This window comes from Hypanus sabinus, chromosome 6 (genome assembly GCF_030144855.1).
Source record: "Hypanus sabinus isolate sHypSab1 chromosome 6, sHypSab1.hap1, whole genome shotgun sequence".
Taxonomy (NCBI): domain Eukaryota; kingdom Metazoa; phylum Chordata; class Chondrichthyes; order Myliobatiformes; family Dasyatidae; genus Hypanus; species Hypanus sabinus.
The window spans coordinates 139,713,159-139,733,611 of record NC_082711.1 but is presented as its reverse complement, the minus strand read 5'-3'; the positions used below and the strand labels follow the sequence as shown (position 1 = coordinate 139,733,611).

The window sequence follows — 20,453 nt, the reverse complement described above, 5'->3', positions numbered from 1 at the left end:
AACTGGCCTATAATTTCCTATATTTTGCCTCCCTCCCTTCTTAAAGAGTAGAATAACATTTGCAGTTTTCAAGTCCTCTGGAACCATTCCAGAGTCTAATGATTCTTGGAAGATCATTACTAATGTTTCACAATCACTTCAGCTATCTCTTGCAGAACCCTTGGCTGTAGCCCAACTGGTCATGTGACTTATCTACCTTCGGTCCTTTCAACTTTTCAAGCACCTTCTCCTTAGCAATAGCAACTACACTCAGTTCTGTCCCCTGACACTCGAGTTTCTAGCACACTGCTAATGACTTCCACTGTGAAGTCCGAAGCAAAACACTTTCTTAGTTCATCTGCCATTTTTGACCCTATCTCTACCTCTCTAGCATCAATCTCCAGCGGTCCAATATCCTTTTACTCTTTATATATTTGGAAAATATTGTGCTATCCTCTTTGATATTATTGACTAGCTTACTTTCATTTTCTGTCTTTTCTTTCCTCATTGTTTTTAGTTGTCTTCTGTTGATGTTTAAAAGCTTCTCAATCGTCTAACTTCCCACTAATTTATTTCTATATTATATGCCCGCTCCTTTGCTTTCATGCTATCTTAGATTTTCCTTGTCACCCACAGATGACCCAGCCTCCCTTTAGAATACTTCACCTTTGGGATGTATCTATCCTGCACCTTCCAAACTGCTCCCAGAAATTCATGTATTGCTGTTCTGCCATTATCCCTGCTAGTGTCCCCTTCCAATCAACTTTGGCCTGTTCTCATGCCTTCTGAATTCCCTTTACTACACTGTTATACATCTGACTGTATCTTCGCCCTCTTGAGCTGTAGGGTGAATTCTATCATATTATGATCACTATCTCCCAAGGATTCCTTTACCTCCCTAATCCCTAAGCTCCCTAATCAAATCTGGTTCATCACACAGCACCCAATTCAGAATTGTATTTCCCCTAGTGGGCTCAACTACAGGCTGTTCTAAAAACCCATCTCATAGGCATTCTACAAATTCCTCTCTTGGGATCCAGCATCAAACTGTTTTTCCCAATCTACCTGCATATTGAAATCCCCCATGACTATTGTAACACTGCTGTTTTTCCAGGCCTTTTTAATTTCTTATTGAAATTTATATCCCATATCCTGGCTGCTATTCAGAAGCCTGTATGTAACTCCCATCAAGGTCTTCTTACCCTTGCAGTTTTTTAACTCTACTCACAAAGATTTTACTTCTTCCGATCCTATGTCACCTCTTTCGAAGAACTACCCCATCCCCTCTGCCTATCTGCCTATGCCTTTGATATAATGTGTACCCTTGGATGTTAACCTCCCAACAATGATCTTCTTTCAGCCATGACGCAGTGATGCCCAGAACGTCATACCTGCAAATCTCTAACTGCGCTGTAAGGTCATCCACCTTATTCTAGATACTGCATGCATTCACACCTTCAGTCCTGTATGTATCACCCTTTTTGATTTTGCCCCATGTTACATTCCAGCTCATCCCATTGATTACAATTTTCCCCTATCATCTGTCTGTCTTTCCTCACAGTCTCACTACGCACTGCATCTACTCGTATACCAACTATCCCTATCACTCTGGTTCCCAGCCCCCTGCCAACCTAGTTTAATCGCTCCCCAACAGCTCTAGAAAACCAGCCCGCAAGGATATTGGTCTCCTTCGGGTTCAGATGTAATCCATCCTTTTTGTACAGGTTATACTTTCCCCAGGAGAGATCCCTGTGACTTAGAAATCTGAAACCCCGCCCCAAACTACTCTTTTAGCCACTCATTCACCTGTACTATCATCCTATTCTTGCTTTGACTAGCACGTGGCACTGGGAGGTTCCTGCTCTTCAGCCTCTTCCTTAGTTCCTTATACTCACTGCGCAGGACCTCTTCCCCGTTTCTACCTATGCTATTGATGCCAATCTGCACATTGACCTCTGGCTGTTCACCCTCCCTCTTGAGAACCTTCTGCAGCCACTCTGAGACATCCTGGATCCTAGAACCTGGGAGGCAACACACCATCCTAGCTTGTCTTTCACACCCACAGAGTTAGCTGTCTGTCCTCCTAACTATCGAGCCTCCTATCACTATCACTCTGCATGACTGAGTCTGAGAGCTGGCCACAGTGCCCCTGGCCTGCCTGCTGCTGCTGTGCCCTGATAGGTTATCCCCTCAGCACTCTGCAAAGGGGTATACAGTACTTGTTTTTGAGAGGAATGACCACAGAGGGGCTTTGCACTGATTGTTTACTTTTCCTGATGGTCACCCATCTGCTTTCTGAAGCCAGCACTCTGGGTGTGGCCACCTCAGTAAAACTCTCATCTATGGAGTTGGCAGCCTCCCAGATAGTCCGAATAGTTCACTTCAGCAAAAAAGAGTATCAGCACCTTCCACCCACCAAACAAACAACAGCAAAGCCCCCAAGAAAGACCGTGATCTGGTACAACAAAAAACAGATCGTTCTCCTTGACGGTTCGACATACTACAGGCTCTCTCCCTCTTCCCAATAAAGGGACAGAGAGTTGTTACCCTTTCACTGCGAGAGGGAAGACATGATGAGAGGCATTGATCGTGTGGATAGTCAAAGGCTTTTTCCCAGGGCTGAAATGGCTGCCACATGGGGGCACAGGTTTAAGGTGCTGGGGAGTAGGTACAGAGGAGATGTCAGGGGTAAGTTTTTTACTCAGAGAGTGGTGAGTGTGTGGAATGGGCTGCCGGCAATGGTGGTGGAGATGGATTTGGTAGGGTCTTTTAAGAGACTTTTGGATAGGTATATGGAGCTCAGAAAAATAGAGGGCTATGGGTAACCCTAGTAATTTCTAAGGTAGGGACATGTTCAGCTTTGTGGACTACAGGGCCTGGATTGTGCTGTAGGTTTTCTATGTTTCTATAACAAAACAACAGGCAGACTTGCAATGACAAAGTCTGCCGCATTACTTCCCCCTGCGCACCCCACCCCTGAGTTCTCCAACTCAAGAACTGGCAGCAAAATTCCGCCCCCACCAAGAGAGAGTGAGTGTGATTTGCCAAATACAGAGTCTCCAACAGCAGATCCGGTGTTCCTGATGTTCTGTTTTCTCCTGCGACTGCTTGGAACCCCAAAGGGCTACTTTTCTTCTAGTCAGTGGCCTTGGGATATCAAAAAGTGGCCAGCCTAGAACCCCCGGGAGGGGTTTGCACCACGGCAAAGAAGTGACATTTGAGTGTAACTCTAGATCAGGGTTTTTGACAATCCCATCTACCTTGAAAAGGAAAGATAGAAATTAAACTCTTTCTGCAGATGTGCTCAAAGGAGTTGTTGTTAAGTGCCATTATAGCTCCACCCTGGTGGAGAAGAAGCTGTGGTTGAACTCTGAAGTGGGGGTCTTTGAGCTCCTCTACATCCTGCCTGATGGCAGTATCGAGCAGTGAGCACGGATCAGTAGGTGGAAATCCTTGATGGGTGGGATGTCACCTTCCTGAGATATTGCCTCTTATAATGTCCACCGGTGAGATTTGTACGAGTGATGAAACTGACTGAGTCCACTGTACTCTTTAGCCTCTTGCATTGCTGCACATTGGTGTTTCCATACCAGCCTGTGATGCTATCAGTCAGAATGCTTTCCACTGGACATTTCTAAAAAATAACCCTCATTTAGCTGGGAGACAAGAACATTGGGGTGCAGTGATGTGTGGACATGAGAATAAGTTACAGGACTGCATATGGGGATTGGGACCAATTGAAAATGCTGTGAGATCTGGCATAGACTCAATGAACTGAATGGGCTCTAACTAAGGGAATATGAGAATATTTGATTACTTAAAGCTTCTTAGAAATGCAAGTTTCCATTCATTTTGAAGCCACCAATCAAAACCCATAAAAATTTGAGGCTGATGACAGAGGATGCTGATAGAGTCTAGGATAATGCTACGCTGTATAAGTGGAGGAATACTTGACGTTTGCAAGTGAAGATTCCAAAAGACTAGTGATTTTTGTTCTTCCTGCGGTAACCAATGAGTGGGAAAGTTGATCAACCATGCATCTGTTCTCAAAATCAAGAGGTGTTGTCTTTATTTGAGAGCAGAATATACAAGATCTGGATTGCAGCAAAAATAGAAAAGATCAAAGGGGCTGGAGGTATCATTGTGATGAGAAGATGTTCATCCAAATATGTTGTATTGGTTCCAATTGTAAATAATGAATCCTTTCACTTCTTGAGTAGAAGTGATCTGTACATACAAGATAATATAAAGGTTTCTCCATTTGTTTTGCACTCTACACTAACATTGGGGTTATGCAAAGCATATAACTTTCTCATGTTGCTACTATAAAGCATCCAGTTTGGATGCTGATGTTTGTTCAAAATTGTATTTGCTCAGCTCCTTATCTCCCTTCCTCCAACCAAGAAGCTAAGGTTTTAAGGACTGCGGTGTGAGTGTTTTTTCTCTTGATTACAAATGTGTGTGTGTATCGCTGGATTTATGTTAGAGAGTTGTAAAGTCAGAGGGTCGTAGAAGGGGGCAGACCCTTTGGCCCATCACACCAGTGCTGGATATTCCATTTTCTAGCACCCATCCTGTAGATTTCTGTGTTTTTCTATTATTTATTATATTACTTAAATGTTGTGAGAGTATTACTTGACCCCTCATCTCACCTTTCCCGATCTCTCTTTCTCATTTCTGGAGACAAACTTTCACAGTGATCTTAACTATACTTCTTTCCCACCCACTTCTCAGGATGAGAACATACAAGATGTCCTCTTTATTTTCCATCGCCATCGATGCTGTCCTCATCTGCATCCCATCCATTTCCTGTACAACTGCCCTCATCCACTCTGCCGCTGCCACAAAAGGGATAGGGTTCCCCTTGTCTTAATCTACCGTCTCACGAGCATCCGTATCTAGCAAATCATCCTCTGTAACCGCTGCCATCTCCAACAGGATCCTACCACTAAGCACATCTTTCCCTCCCATCCCTCTGCGACTCCCTTGTCTACTTGTTCCTCCCCACTGATCTCCCTTATGTCAGACATCCCTGCGAACAGGACAAGTGCTACACATGCCCCTCCACATCCTCCCTCACCACCATTCAGGGCCCCAAACAGTCCTTTCAGTTGAAGCGACAGTCCACCTGTGAGTCTATCAGGAACATCTACTGTATCTGGTGCTCCCGATGCAACAGTCTCTACATCAGTGAGACTTGACGTAGATTGGGGGACCACTTCGTCGCACATCTTCACTCTATCTGACACAAAAGACAGGATCTCCTCATGGCTAACCATTTCAATTCGACTTTCCTTTCCCATACCAACAGTCAGTCCATGACCCTCTCTACTGTCACAATGAGGCTGCTCTCGGGTTGAAGGTGCAGCATCTCATATTCCATCCGGGGAAGTCTCCAATCTGATGGTGTAAATGTTGATTCCTCTAACTTCTGATAATTTCTCCCCCCCTCTTCCTTTCTTTCTTTTCCCTTTCCCCAGTCTGGGTTTACCTCTCACACCTGCCTATCAGCTCCCTCTGGTACCCCAACTCCTCCCCATTCTTCCACGGACCACTGTGTTCTCCTAGCAGACTCCTTCAGCACTTCACCAATTGGCTACATCTATCACTGCCACCCCCCTCCCCAACTTCTTTATTCACTGGTTTCCCCTATCACCTGTGTACAATGTACTGTGTATGTTAATCAAAGTGGCTTCTTTGTTTTGTTAAGAGTAGGAATGCTTCTTTGTTATGATAAGGGCTTTCTCTCGCAGTTGTTTAACTTTAGAATTGCTGATAACAGGGATTATATTAATTTGTTAACCAATGGGGGAATGTTATTTTGTCTTGTGGGTCTGGGAGCGGGGTTTTCGTGGTCTTTTCGGGGAGTTGGGAAGAAGACGCCGAAGAAGGTGGATGTGTACTGCACTGCTCGGTTGACCACCAGAGTGCAAGGACGTGGAGGTCGGAGGAAAGCAACGAGGGGTCAAATGGTTCAATGGTTGAGCTCCAACGATGTGCACTAAACTGACTGAACTCTGATAAATTTGGCGCCTTTTACTTTATTTTCTTTTCCTTCATATACACTGTATTGTTAGTACTCATTTAGTTTTAGTAAAATATTTGAAGTATATTCCATAATGGTATCTGGTGTGAGTTTGATATTGTGTGTGCGACATGGCATTAACTTGATTCCCACAGCATCTGTGTATATGGGAGGCGGGGGTTGGTAAGTGGCTGGACTTTTTTCCCTTAAACATATACCAGCCTGTTGGGCATGTGTTACATTTGTTGGGGCTTGTCCGGGATCTGATTTTCAGGGGCTGTGGAATCGCACAGGCAATAATGCGGAGATAGACAGAGATAAGATTGTAAACTGGTGCGATTTGGAAGATGTACCAGAGCAGTATGTGTGTGTGGTGAGTGGAGTGGATTTTCGAGTTTCGGGAGATGCATTAGTGTGGGGGTTAAGTTTGGTAAAAGGTATGGGGCAGGTAGAATTGATAGCTAGACGGTGTGGTAAAGAGGTGGAGTCTAGTTGGGTGTTGGTTTGTATGAGTGCTGACTTGTGGACATTGGTACTGCCGGCGACTGTTAGTGTTCTGGGCAAGGTGGAGCTGTGGGGGCTCCACATCCTCTCTGAAGATGAGGATGAGGAGACACCGGAGGAGGAGCTAGAGCTAGAGGTGGCCTCCAGAGAGGTGCCCGTCACTAGTAAAGGGGGGTCGGAGGAAGAAGGCGTGGCTAGGTCCCGCCCCGCAGTTAGGGTGGAGGCCTTGGAGCTGGCAGCTGCTCTTAACTCCCTGGTGGGGGTGGCCGAGAGGCCACGGCTGAAGCTGGGGGTGTTCTCCAGAGCCAAACCTACTCCAGATGGGGAGGTGGACTATGAGACCTGGATCGAGCATACGTCTTTAATGTTAGAGGAGTGGCCAGGCTCGGATGAGGAGAAGAGACAGCGATTGGTGGGAAGTTTGAGGGGCTCGGCATCCAAAGTAGTTTGGGAGTTGAAAGCTGAAAAGCCTAGGGCTTCAGTGGAGGAGTGTATAGAAGTTTTGGAGGGAGCGTTTGGGTTGTCAGGGGATCCCTGGCTGCTTTTAGCAGAGTTTCAACGCCTGGAACAAGGGAGAGGGGGAAATCTCTCCAAATACATATTTCAGATGGAGAGAATGCTTATGGGGTTGCGGCGCTAGGGGGTAGTGAAGGCACTCGACGTGGCTAGAGCGAGGATGAGTCAGATATTCCATAGCTCTCTGCAGGAGGACAAGGTGGCGTGGACTATCCAGCAGGCTTATAGAAAGGGCCCCCCACCATCATTCGGGCAACTGATTAGAGAGGTGTGGGAGGAAGGGAGAGCATTGGGGCAGAAAGGGGGCTTGGGCCACCGGGAGCAATCCTCAGTGATACAGGAAGTGGTGACTGGGAGGAGGACCGAGAAACCCTAGGGGAGTAGGGACCCCCCCCCCCCTCTGGAGGGGAAGGACAGCGAAAGTACCCACCTCCAGGGGCGGCCCTTGCAATGGGCTGGGAGTGGGGGCCGTCCGGGGAGAGGAGGGGCGGCGGACAGTGTGTACTTTAACTGTAGGGGAATATGACTCTGCTGGAGGTGCTGGTGTACCTGGACAATTTGATAGTGTTTGGATCGACTTTGGAGGAACATGAGGAGAGACTGTTACAGGTGTTAAGCCGGCTTATCCATGAATTACTGAATATACTAAAGTGTATTCCATAACGGTATCTGGTGTGAGTTTGATATTGTGTGTGCGATGCGGCATTAACTTGATTCCCACAGCACCTGCGTATACGGGAGGCGGGGGTTGGTGAGTGGCTGGACTTCTTTCCCCTAGACATATACCAGCCTGTTGGGCAAGTGTTACACCTGCCAACTTGTACTCCTCCCCCTCCTCCCACCTTATTCTGGCTTCTTTTCCCTTTCCTTTCCAGTCCTGATGAAGGATCTTAGCCCAAAACATCCACAGTTAATTCACCTCCATCGATGCTGTCTGACTTGCTGAGTTCTGGTTGAGTTGCTCAGATTTTCTAGCATCTTCAGAATCCCCTGCATTTACAGTTATCATTTAAACCATCTTAACCAGGTTATCTACTTGTGTTGTTGTCTTCAGGGATTGCTGGACAGGTACACCATGGTTCCATTCTTCCTCACTGCTTCCTAGAATCCTGTTCATTATGTTGACCTTAACCTTATTCAGCCTTTCAATACACACCACCTCCCATGTTAGAACATAGAATAAAGAACAGGACAGCACAAGAACAGGCCATTCAGCTCAAAATGTTGTGCTGAACCAGCTGATATGCACAGCATAATCAGAATCAGGTTTATTATCACCAGCATATGTCATGAAATTTGTTAACTTAGCAGCAGCAGCTCAATGCAAGAAGAAAGAAGAAAGGAAAAAATAAAGTAATAATATATAAGTAAATCAATTACTGTATACAGATATCGAATAGATTAAAAATTGTGCAAAAAACAGAAATAATATATATTTGTATATCTAAAGTAAAAGTGAAGTAGTGTTCACGGATTCAAGTTCCATTTAGGAATCAGATGGCAGAGGGGAAGAAGCTGTTCCTGAATTGCTGAGTGTGTGCCTTCAGGCTTCTGTACCTCCTACCTGATGGTAACAGTGAGAAAAGGGCGTGCTTGGGTGCTGGAGGTCCTTTAATAAGTGATGTTGCCTTTCTGAGACACTGCTCCTCGAAGATGTCCTGGGTATTTTGTAAGCTAGTACCCAAGCTGGAGCCGACTAAGTTCACAACCCTCTGCAGCTTCTTTCGGTCCTGTGCAGTAGCCCCCCCATGCTAGACAGTGATGCAGCCTGTCAGAATGCTCTCCGTGGTAAATCTATTGAAGTTTTTGAGTGTATTTGTTGAGATAGCAAATCTCTTCAAACTCCTAATGAAGTATAGTCTCTGTCTTGCCTTCTTAATAACTGCATCGATATGTCGGGACCAGGTTAGGTCCTTAAAGATCTTGACATCCAGCAACTTGAAACTGCTGGCTCTCTTCACTTCTGATCCCTCTATGAGGATTGCTACATGTTCATACATGTCATACCCTTCCTGAAATCCACAATCAGCTCTTTCGTCTTTCTGACGTTGAGTGCAGCATTGTTGCTTTGACCCCACTCCAGTAGATGGCATATCTCGCTTCTGTATGCACTCTCATCCCCATCTGAGATTTTACCAATGGTTGTATCATCAGCAAATTTATAGATGGCATTTGAACTATGCCCAGCTACACAGTCATTGGTATAGAGAGAGTAGAGCAGTGGGTTAAGCACATATCCCTGAGGTTCACCGGTGTTGATCATCAGCGAGGAGAAGATATTATCACCAATCCACACAATCCACCAATCTTCCGGTTAGGAAATCAAGGATCCAATTGCAGAGGGAGGTACGGAGGCCCAGGTTCAGTAACATCAATAAGGGTTGTGGGAATGATGGTGTTAATTGCTGAGCTGTAGTCGATGAGCAGCATCCTGACGTAGTTGTTCATATTGTCCAGGTGGTCTAAGGCCGAGTGAAGAGCCATTGAGATTGCACTTCCCGTTGACCTATTGTGGCGATAGGCAAATTGCAGTGGGTCCAGGTCCTTGCTGAGGCGGGAGTTCAGTCTAGTCATGAACAACCTCTCAAAGCATTTAATCACTGTAGATGTGAGTGCAACCGGGCGATAGTCAGTAAGGCAGCTCACATTATTTTTCTTAGGCACTGGTGTAATTGTTGCCTTTTTGAAGCAAGTGGGAACTTCCACCTGTAGCAATGAAAGGTTGAAAATGTCCTTGAATACTCCTGCCAGTTGGTTGGCACAAATTTTCAGAGCCTTACCACATACTCCATCAGGACCTTCTGCCTTGCGGGGTTCACATTCTTTAAAGTCAGCCTACCATCGGCCTCTGAGACAGAGATCACAGGGTCACCAGGTGCAGCAGGGATCTTCACAGCTGAGGTTTTATTCTCCCTTTCAAAGCAGGCATAGAAGGCATTGAGTTCATCTGGTAGTGAAGCATCGCTGCCATTCATGCTATAGGGTTCTCCTACTGAAATCCATGTAGACTCCTGCTTTCTATCACCAGAAAGTTTTGGATCCAGTTTACCAGCTTGCCCTGGATCCCATAGGTTCTTCAGTTTGAACTAGGCTCTGATGTGGGACCTTTTCAGAGCCTTACTGAAATTCATGTAGACTAATTCACCACATTAACCTCACTGAAGTATGTAGATGCTTCTTTAAAACATTCAATCAGTTTAGTCTTCTTAGCAAAGCCCTCTTGCTGTCCATGATCAAGCCTAGCCTCTCCATGTGCAGGTTAATTCTACCTTTCAGATTTCATCCAGTAATTTTCCTATCCTCTGTACCTACGCTTGGTCCGCCAGAGAAAGCAGGATCTCCCAGTGGCCACACATTTTAATTCCACGTCCCATTCCCATTCTGATATGTCTATCCATGGCCTCCTCTACTGTCAAGATGAAGCCACCCTCAGGTTGGAGGAACAACACCTTGTATACTGGCTGGGTAGCCTCCAACCTGATGGCATGAACATTGACTTCTCTAACTTCCGTTAATGCCCCTCCTCCCCTTCTTACCCCATCCCTGACATATTTAGTTGTTTGTTTTTTTTCTCTCTCTCTCTGCCCATCACTCTGCCTGTTCTCCATCTCCCTCTGGTGCTGCCCCCCTCCCCCTTTCTTTCTCCCGAGGCCTCCCGTCCCATGATCCTTTCCCTTTTCCAGCTCTGTATCACTTTCGCCAATCACCTTTCCAGCTCTTAGCTTCATCCCACCCCCTCAGGCCTTCTCCTATCATTTCATATTTCCCCCTCCCCCCACTACTTGCAAATCTCTTTGTATCTTTCCCTTCATTTAGTCCTGACGAAATGTTGATGGTGCTTCTTATAGATGCTGCCTGATCTGCTGTGTTCCACCAGCATTTTGTGTGTGTTGTTCTTATCCTCTGTGTTAGACTCATCAGCCTATTTTATCCCAGTTGCCCTTCTCAAATAAGTGTACCATATTTATTCTTACCCTGTCAACTGGCATCTCACCTAAGGCCAGAGAAGATCAGAATATTTCTTGAATCTCACAAGGTTCCCTTTCTTCTCTCCCATAGCAACTTGGGATACATCTCATTGGGCTGTGGGGATATATCAACTTTTATGACAAGTAAGATATCTAATGGTGCCTCCTTTTTAATATCAGTTAATTTAATCTGCCCCCCTTATCCAACAAAAATGGTCTCCTTACTGAACGCGGGTGAGGAATATATTTAACACCTCACCTATATTCTCTGACCCCATACATAGGTTTCCACTTTGTTTTCTGTGGGCCCAATTCTTCTGCACCTAATATAAAATGCTTTAGGATTTTTCTTAATCTTTGCTGCCAGTCCTATTGCATACCTCCACTTTGCTCTCCCAATTACTTTTTATGCACGCCCTTCACATTCTATGCACCTGTTGGATGTCTCCTGTTTGCACTTCTTTATAAACGACACTTTTGATTCCTTATCTAACCTTTGACGCTTTTTCTTGATTCTCCCATGTTCCTTGACATTCAGTGTTCCTTTGTTGTCTTTGCCTTTCACCATTGTCCTGAATTCTCATAGTTGCATTGGTGAATGTCTCCCACTTGTTATTTATAGATTTATGTGCCATCAGTTTGCTTTCCCTGCATTACCCAGATAGATTCGCAAAGATTAGGTCTAGTGTTACTTGGCAGGGCTATCGACACACTGACTCAAAAACCTTGCCTTTTATCAATTCTACCACCTCTGAACTTTCAGACTAAGGTGATCCCAGTTGGTAGTACAGAAGCTGAAATTCCACACAGCAATTTCAGGCTGTTTGTACTTGTGATTGTCCTTGTGGAAAGTTTCCTGAAAGTTTGACTAAGATGGGCTGTATAATGGACTTGTGTTGAAACATTGATATTCCCATCAGCTCAGACTGAATTGAGATGGGAAATCAGTGAACACGCTAGAGGACAAGGACAAATTGAATGTTCTGCTCATTCTTTTTCTCTTGATCTCTCCCTATGTCAATCTCCTTCATTTTTTATCTTCAATCCACTTGCCTGAATGTTTCTCCTTACTGGAAGATGGATGGGTGTCTAAGCACTAACTTCATTTTGAGGTCTCGACCAAATGCCCATATATGCAGTGGATGATCTGTTTGTTCTCTTGTACTCTCTTGCTTTCTGTAGATGTGGATCACTTGACAATGTATTTTACAATTCATTCTATCATTCTTTTCATTAACCACACTTCCAGGTCTGATGGTTTTTAGATGTATGAATGGTCAGAAACTTTGTCAATACAATATTTTTATTTGTATAGGCACATATACTCATGGGAGTAGCTTTATTTGTTGAGATATGGGGAATTACAAACAAAACAATGATTGCCAGGAATTTACAAGTATCTTAAATGCACATTTTCGAGACGTTTTCAGCGAAGCATGTCTTAATCACTTACTTTTGAACTTGGCTGAGAACACCTGCCTATTGGTACCACAGCAAGCATTTACACACAGGAAATTTAAAAAAAACAGAATGGCCTGTTAATCTGTTTTGGAGTTTGTTAAAGAATAATACTAGGCTAGTTCCATGCAGTGGTAATGGTGGCCTGAACTGCTGGAACAGCATATTTAGACTAAGTTTAACATTTGTCTTGAAGTGCAAAAGTGAAATAAAGCTCTGATATTACTGTGAAGATTGCATTCATTTGAGATGAAGTTAGGCTTCTGTCAGTACATTCTACAGTTCATGGCCACTTTATTAGTTCTCCTGTACACCTGCTCATTAATGCAAATAACTAATCAGCCAATTATGAGCAGCAATGCAATACATAAAAGCATGGTCAAGAGGTTCAGTTGCTCAGACGAAACATCAGAGTGGGGGATATTTGCTCTAAGTGACTTTGACTGTGGAATGATTGTTGGTGCCAGATGGGGTGATTTGCAGATCTCAGAAACTGCTGGTCTGCTGGGATTTTCACATACAAAAGCCTCGGGAGTTTACAGAAAATGGTGTGAGAAACAGAAAATTTCCAGAGAGCAGTAGCTCTGTGGACAGAAGTACCTCAAGGGAATGGCCAAACTGGTTCAAACTGACAGGAAGACAACAGTCACTCAGATGATGATGCGCTCCAGCAGTGGTGCACAGAAGGGCATCTCTGAATGCAGAACACGTTGAATCTTGAAGTGAATGGGCAGCAGCAGTCCATGATTATATACTCAGTGGCCACTTTATTAGGTACAGGCGGTACATGGTAAAACGAGTGGCTACTGAGGATAAATCATTGGCTCTTTGCATCAATTGTCACACTGTTGACTCACTGGTGGATTGGGTGTTGCTGACTACTCCAGGCAGATTTTTACAAAAACCCATGCCCTTAATGGTGTTAATGAACATTGTCCGATATTTGGTGCTGGCGTAGAAGTACACAATAGGATCCAGGATAGTATTAGAATAAATGGCAAGAACACAGCAGTAGTAAGCTACTCCAAGTTGTTGGAAAAGTGTGCAGTTCTTCATACCCACAGTGGAAATAACTAAACGTGCTACATTTACAGGAAGAAAGCATATTACAAAGATGCACAATATTACTATCATCATCCGGACAGCATATTGGGATTTTTGTGAATGTGCAGCTAATGTTAAATTGGCCAGTTTCCTTTGAACAAGTAAAGTTGACACCAGCAAGGTAACAAATGGAATTCCAAAGGACAGAATAAATAATGTAACTGTGGAAGATAGTAATACTTCCTCCTTAATTGGCTGATTAAAGCTCATACAATGTAATCTTCCATTTATTTCAAAGACCCTGGACCGAGAAAAAGCCGGGAATGCAACAAAGCTGGCTAACAACCAGATCAAGATAGAAAGGGCAATGGTACATTTCTTTGTAAACCTGTTCTTGGACTGAATGGACTTGAGGACCATGTAACATCGATAAATACTGATGCACGTCAGGAAGAAGACACTTGCCATCAAGATGAAATAGATGAAGAAGGTTTGGAGTTTGCACATGAAGTCTCCAAATATCCAGTGGTTATTGTTGCTGTGATAAGTGATTAAAAGCGGATAGGTGAATGAGAAAAGCAGGTCACCCAGACACAGATTTAACATCAAAATATCAATTGGGGTCTTTTTCTTCACTTGTGAACAGAATATCCATAGTGTTAGACTGTTAAAGCTTACAGCTAAAATGCAGAAGATTGTAAGTGCTGGAGGCATCATTCTTGTGAGGAATTGTTCATCCAAGAAGCATGATCCATTAGTTCTGACTGTAGGTGATGAATTGTTTGTTTTTTCCATGGAAGCCATCTACAAATTTAAGAACAAGAACAAATAAAAAAGGATTTACATTGATCATCTAGCTTTGCATCATGTTTGGGGATCTGCAAAAACTAGAGTGATACAACATAGAAACAGGCCCTTCAGCACAACTGGCCCCTGCTGACCATGATGCCCACCTGAGCTGATGCTACTTGCCTGAATTTGGCCAATAAACCTCTAAGCCAGGAGTTTCCAACCTGGGGTTAATGCTAGGGGGGTCTATGGCATAAAAATTGTTGGGAATCCCTAATCTAAGCCTTTCCTTCAATGTACCCATCCAAATGCCTAATCCTTCCTTCCCAGGTAGCCCTCCATTTTTCTGTCATCCATGTGTTTTTCTAAGGGTCTCTTACATGTCTCTGATGCATAGGTCTTTGCCACCACTTCTGGCAGCGCATTTCATACACCCACCACTCACTGTTTGAAGAATGCCCTACCCCTGCCATCCCCTATACTTTCTTCCAATTGTCTTAAAATTGTGCCTCTTGTATTTGCCATTTCTGCCCAGAGAAATAGATGCTTCAGCCCTGACCATATTTACCTAGTCTATTTCTGGCACCTCCATCCCCTTCCTTGATGTCTCTGTCTTTATTTCTGAAGACTGCTAATCTACTGATGTATATTGCAAACCCACAGTCTCTCACAGCTATGTGGACTGTACCTCCTCCCACCCTGTTATTTGTAAAACGCCAATCCTTCTCTCAATTCCTTCATCCCCACTGCATCTGCTCTCAGAATGAGGCTTTTCTTCCAGAACGAAGGTGATTTCTTTCTTCAAAGAAAGGTGCTTCCCTTCCTTCAGCATTAATGCTGCCCTCAACCGCATATCCTCCATTTCATGCACGTCTGTTCTCACCTCAGCCTCCCGCCGCCCTATCAGGGATAGGGTTCTTCTTGTCCTCACCTAGTACCCCACCAGCCTTTGCATCTAGCAGATAATTCTCTGCAACTTCTGCAATCTCCACTGGGATTCCACCACCAAACACATCTTTCGCTTCCCCTCCAATTTCAGCTTTCCGCAGGGATCGCTCCCTTGACCATTTGTCCTTTCCTACTGATCTCCCTCCTCACAATTATCCTTGCAAGCGAAACAGTTGCCACACCTAGTCCTTGACTACTGTTCAGGCCCAAAACAGTCCTTCCAGGTGAGGTGACCCTTCACCTGTGAATCTGTTGGGGTCATCTATTGTTTCTGGTGCTTCCGGTGTGGCCTCCTGTATATTGGTGAGACCCAACGTAGATTGGGAGAGCAATTTGCCGAGCACCTATGCTCTGTTCACAAGAAAATGTGTTATCTCCCAGTGGCCACCCATTTTAATTCCACTTCCCATTTCCATCCATGGCCTCCTCTATTGCTGTGATAAGGCCACACTTGGGTTGGAGGAACGACACCTTGTATTCCTTATGAGTAGTCTCCAACCTGCTGGCATGAACATCAATTTCTTGAACTTCCAGTGACACCTTCCCCACACTTCACCATTCCCCATCCCCTTTTCCCTCTCTCACCTTCTCACCTTACCACCTTGCCCACCCAATGCCTCCTTCTAGTACTCCTCCCCCCTTTGCTTTCTTCCATGGTCTTCTGTCTTCCTTGATCAGACACACCCCCTTCTCAAGCCATGTATCTTTTTCACCAATCAACGTCCCAGATCTTTACTTAATTCCCGCACCCTGCAGTTTCAGATTTCACCTATCACCTTGTGTTTCTCTCTCCCCTCCCCCACTTTTTAAATCTACTCTGCAGCTTTTTCTCTCCAGTCCTGCCAAAGGGTCTTGGCCTGAAACATTGACTGTACTCATTGCCTGGCCCACTGAGTTCCTCCAGCATTTTGTGTGCGTTGTTTGAATTTCCAGCACCTGCAGATTTTATCTTGTTTGTAAGTGGTGCTGGATATCCACTCTGTCTATGACTTTATTAATCTTGAACACCACTATCAAGTCTCCTCTCGTCCTCCTTTGGTCCAAAGAGAAAAGCCCAAACTCACTCAGACTTTCTTCATAAGACATGTTGACTAATCCAGGTGACATCTTGCCCACTTTCCACAACATTATGATGAGGCAACCAGCAGTCTGTGTGGCCTAACTAGAGTTTTATCGAGTTGTAACATCACATCAAGGCTCTTGAACTCAATGCATCAACTAATGAAGGTCGACATACCCCTTCTTAACAACCTTGCCACCTTGCACAACAACCTTGAAGGATCTATAGACATGGATCCCAGGAGCCCCCTGTTTCTTCTACCATTAACCCTGTACTCTGTCTTCAAGATTGACCTTGCAAAGTGAATCACATTACACTTCTCCAGATTGAACTCCATCTGCCCAGCCCAGCTCTGCATCCTATCAATGTCAGCTTTAAGCTATTCCATCCTTCCTACACTATCCACACCATCACCAACCATTATGTCATCTGCATCACTTCATCCAAGAAATTTATTTAAAAAATCTCAATGAGCAGATGTCCGAGTACAGATCTCCATGTCACCAACCCCCAGGCTGAATATCTTCCATCTACTGGCACCCTCTGGCTTGTGTGGCAAGTCAATTCTCAATCCATGTAGCCAGCTTCTCAATATTGATTCCCCAATTTGTTATCAACTTTCCCATCAAATTCCCATAGATCTACTCCTTACCTTTCTTCCTCTTTGGTACCAGCTCGTTAAATTTCTTTCTCTGTTTGCCCCAGGTACTCTGGTTCTCTCCCAGCTTCCAAAGACTTGCTGTTTGGTGGGTTAATTGGTTAAGTTGTCCTTAGTTGGTTGGTGTGTTGTATAATCTGGGCTGGAGAAGATGGGAATGTGGGGAGAACAAAAATTTGAATCAATGGAGGATTAAAGTAATTAATTAATTATTATTTTAAATGATTGGTTGATGGTCAGTATGGACTGGTTAGGCCAGCAACTTGTTTATATGCTGCATCATATCAAAACTCTGCTCAAGTAAAATGTCGAAAATTACGTCAACATTGTGATAAAAGGTTTCAATCGGAAACATTAACTTTTTTCGCATATTTTCAGAAGTTTCTGTTTTTAAATCCAGAATCTTTTATGGTTTTGTACACTATCCAGACCTCATCTGGTTGGGATCCATCAAAAACGACCATGACCAAAGCAGATAATGTCCCAATCACTGAGCCAAGACTGGAATTGAGATTATGAAGGATGGAGAGGTAGTCAATACCTTACAGAAGAAGCAACTTTAAAAACTCAGTTGTGACACCCCTGACTCTATTACCCTGCAAAGTAATCCAGTCCAACCTGACCATCATCCCTAACTGATAAGAAGCAGCGAAGACCATGTTACAAATGGTAAATAACAATTCAGAAGCAGCTGGGATCAGTGTAAGACAAAGTGGAATGGAATGTCAATCTCAAATTCATAACTTTGCCTCCTGTGACTGGGAGGGCAGAATGTGCCTGGGGATCTGAGAGACCCCTCAGTCATGTCCAGCTTGAAGAAAGGAGACAACACCATCAGTAGTCATATAAGTACAAGGATTTTGCAGGTGCTTGAGATCCAGCGTAACACGCACTGAGTGCCAGAGGATATCAGCAGGTCAGCAAGCATCTATGGAGAGGAATAAAGAATCAGTGTTTCAGGCCAAAATCCTTCATCTGGAGTGGAAAGGAAGAGGGAAGTAGCCAGAATAACAAGGTGGGAGGAGGGAGGGATAGGTGAAGGTAAGTGAGGAGGAAGGTAGGTGAGTTGGGGACAAGGGATGAAGTGAGAAGCTGGGAATTAATGTGGAAAAGGTAAAGGGGTGAAGAAGAAGGAAGCTGACCATGGAAGAAAGGCACCAGAAGGGTAAGAGTGGAGCCAGAATGGAGAATAGGAAAAGAGAGAAGGGTGAGGGAGATCATGTTCATGCCATTGGGTTGGAAGCCACCCAAACGGAACATGAGGAGTTGTTCCTCAACCTGAGACTGGCCTCATTGTGGCAGTAAAGGCAGCTGTGAGCTGACTTGATCAGGACAGGAGTGGAGAGTGGAATTAGAATGTTTTTCACAGGATAATCCATTCTATTGTGGATGGAGCGCTGGTCGCGACAAAGCAGTCCCTCAATCCTCAGTGGTCCTCTATAGGTAGTGAGCTGCCAAAGGAAATGGCTGATGCAGGTACAGTATGTTAACATCATTTTAAAGACACTTGGACAGGGATATGGATCAGAAAGGTTTAGAGGGATACACAATCAAGTGGGAATCTTAGAATGATTAGAATGGTGTTGGGAGCATTGAAGCCATTCCTCAGATGCACACAAAAGCCTAGCATGATTATGGGCATCACACATCCACCTCCCGAGTTAGATCTACCTCCCTCTTCCCCACCATCTCAACAAACACACTCCTCCCTCACTTGCTGTCCCACATTGACCTCACCATCCAGGAACTGCTAATGGAGAAATAATGTTCCTCTGTCAGATTTTAATATGTTCTACAAATATTCATTAAGTGATTAGAATACAAGCAAGCAAATTCATTACTTACTAGTCTGAGCCTCGATGTTCCAATGGCAGTGTTGACAGTGCTGAGCAAGATATTTCTTGAAGATTATTTCGTAATTCTAACTGACTTTATCTGGATGATGAAATTTGGGAGGTCCAGAATTGGGTAGAAAACTCAGCTGCTTGTGTTTTAGTCACCAGAAAAAAAAATCAGGAAATGAACTCAAAAACTTAAATCAATGAAAGAAAAAGATCAAGATAATTTCTTTAAAAGTTTTCATTCTTTTGACAAATGTGCATTTCCAGTAAGTTCAGAATTTAATTTAGATTTTCAGATTTTAGATTTTTTGAAGACCCTCATGGGAGTCAAATCCAGAAGATTAAGATGCATGGGGTCTGTAGCAAATTGGCAATTTGGATTCAGAACTGGCTTGCACATAGAAGACACAGGATTGTGGTAGAAGGGACTTATTCGAGCTGGAGATCTGTAACTCATGGTGTTCCACGGGGATCTGTGCTGGGACCTCTGCTGTTTGTTAAGTATATAAATAACCTGGATGAAAATGTGGGTTAGTAAGTTTGTGTATGATACCACGTTTGGTGGAGGTGTGGATAATGTTGAAGATTGACAAAGAATACAGCGAGGTATACATCAGTTACAGATATGGGCCGAAAAATGGCAGATGAAGTTTAACCCAGATAAATGTGGGGTGTTGTACCTTGGAAGAGCAAATGCAAGGTGACAATACACTGATTGGATCCAAGTTCCTTGAAGGTGGCCACACAGGTCAATAAGGTGGTTGAGAAAGCTTGTGGAATGCTTGCTTGTTCAAGGAGCTATGAACTTGGATCCCAAGATCTCTCTGCTCAGTAACACTGTTAAGGATCTTGCCCTTACTAGTGTACTGTCTCCTTTTATTTTCCCTATTAAGGTTCAACATCTCACATTTATTTGGTTTAAAGTCCATCTGCTTCTTTATACTCCTCATGAGTTTCCAGATGAGAATTAGATGTACAGGGTCCCATGTACAGATTGAAAAGAGGACAGGGATTTTCTTTTGGAAGATGTTGAGCTTCTTGGATGTTTCTGAAGCTAAGCAGATTCAGGCAAGTGGGGAATAGTCCATCAGACGTTTGCAGGGCTTTGAGGCACTGGGGGTGGATTGCTTGGTATTTGACTGTACTGCCTCAAGGCCACTCCTGTAGTTTAGACAATCCAGTTAGGTTAGTTTCAACTGAGATGTCCGTAATATTGATGCTGAGGAATATGGTTCATGAACTGCTGTTAAATGTCAAGACATTTGACTCCTTTGCTGGAGACTGTTATTGGCTGACATCTTCACTCAAAGTCTGAAGGCTTCAATAGTTCCATTTAATATCAGAGAATGTAAACATTATACAACCTGAAATTTACTCTTCACAGTCATTGATGAAACAGAGAAAAAAAAACAAAGAATGATTGCCAGAAAAAAGATAGAACCCCAAAGCTCCCTCCTCCCCTCTGCCATACACAAACAACAGCAAGAGTGTCAACCTCCTCCTCCCCCCATTTAATTTATCAAAAGCATCAGCACCCCCCACTACCTGCCATGCAATAGCAAACCCCCAAAGACCATAATCTAAAGTCCATCAAAAAATTCTGTCCATCCTAACACTTAGACATTGCACCAGGCTCTCTCTCTCTCTCTCACTAACAAGGGAG

At 44.1% G+C, this 20,453-nt stretch overlaps 2 protein-coding genes across 3 annotated transcripts in view; one reads left to right on the top strand and one right to left on the bottom strand.

Annotated features, from left to right (window-relative positions):
- lig3 (ligase III, DNA, ATP-dependent) overlaps positions 1-20,453 on the top strand; it is a 112,572-nt gene that overhangs the window by 77,095 nt on the left and 15,024 nt on the right. The gene's annotated exons all lie outside the window — the stretch shown is intronic.
- LOC132395084 (hydroxycarboxylic acid receptor 2-like) lies at positions 10,826-18,843 on the bottom strand. Its single transcript, XM_059971396.1, has 3 exons — positions 18,795-18,843; positions 16,944-17,091; positions 10,826-14,298 (listed from the first exon to the last, which is right to left on the bottom strand). The coding sequence occupies exon 3, from the start codon at positions 14,296-14,298 to the stop codon at positions 13,291-13,293; it is 1,008 nt and encodes a 335-aa protein (XP_059827379.1). The 5' UTR covers positions 16,944-17,091; positions 18,795-18,843; the 3' UTR covers positions 10,826-13,290.

What these genes read in the sequence shown, in the direction of transcription:
- LOC132395084 (XM_059971396.1), bottom strand. Translation starts at nt 14,298, where the DNA reads ATGGCTTCCATGGAAAAAACAAACAATTCATCACCTACAGTCAGAACT.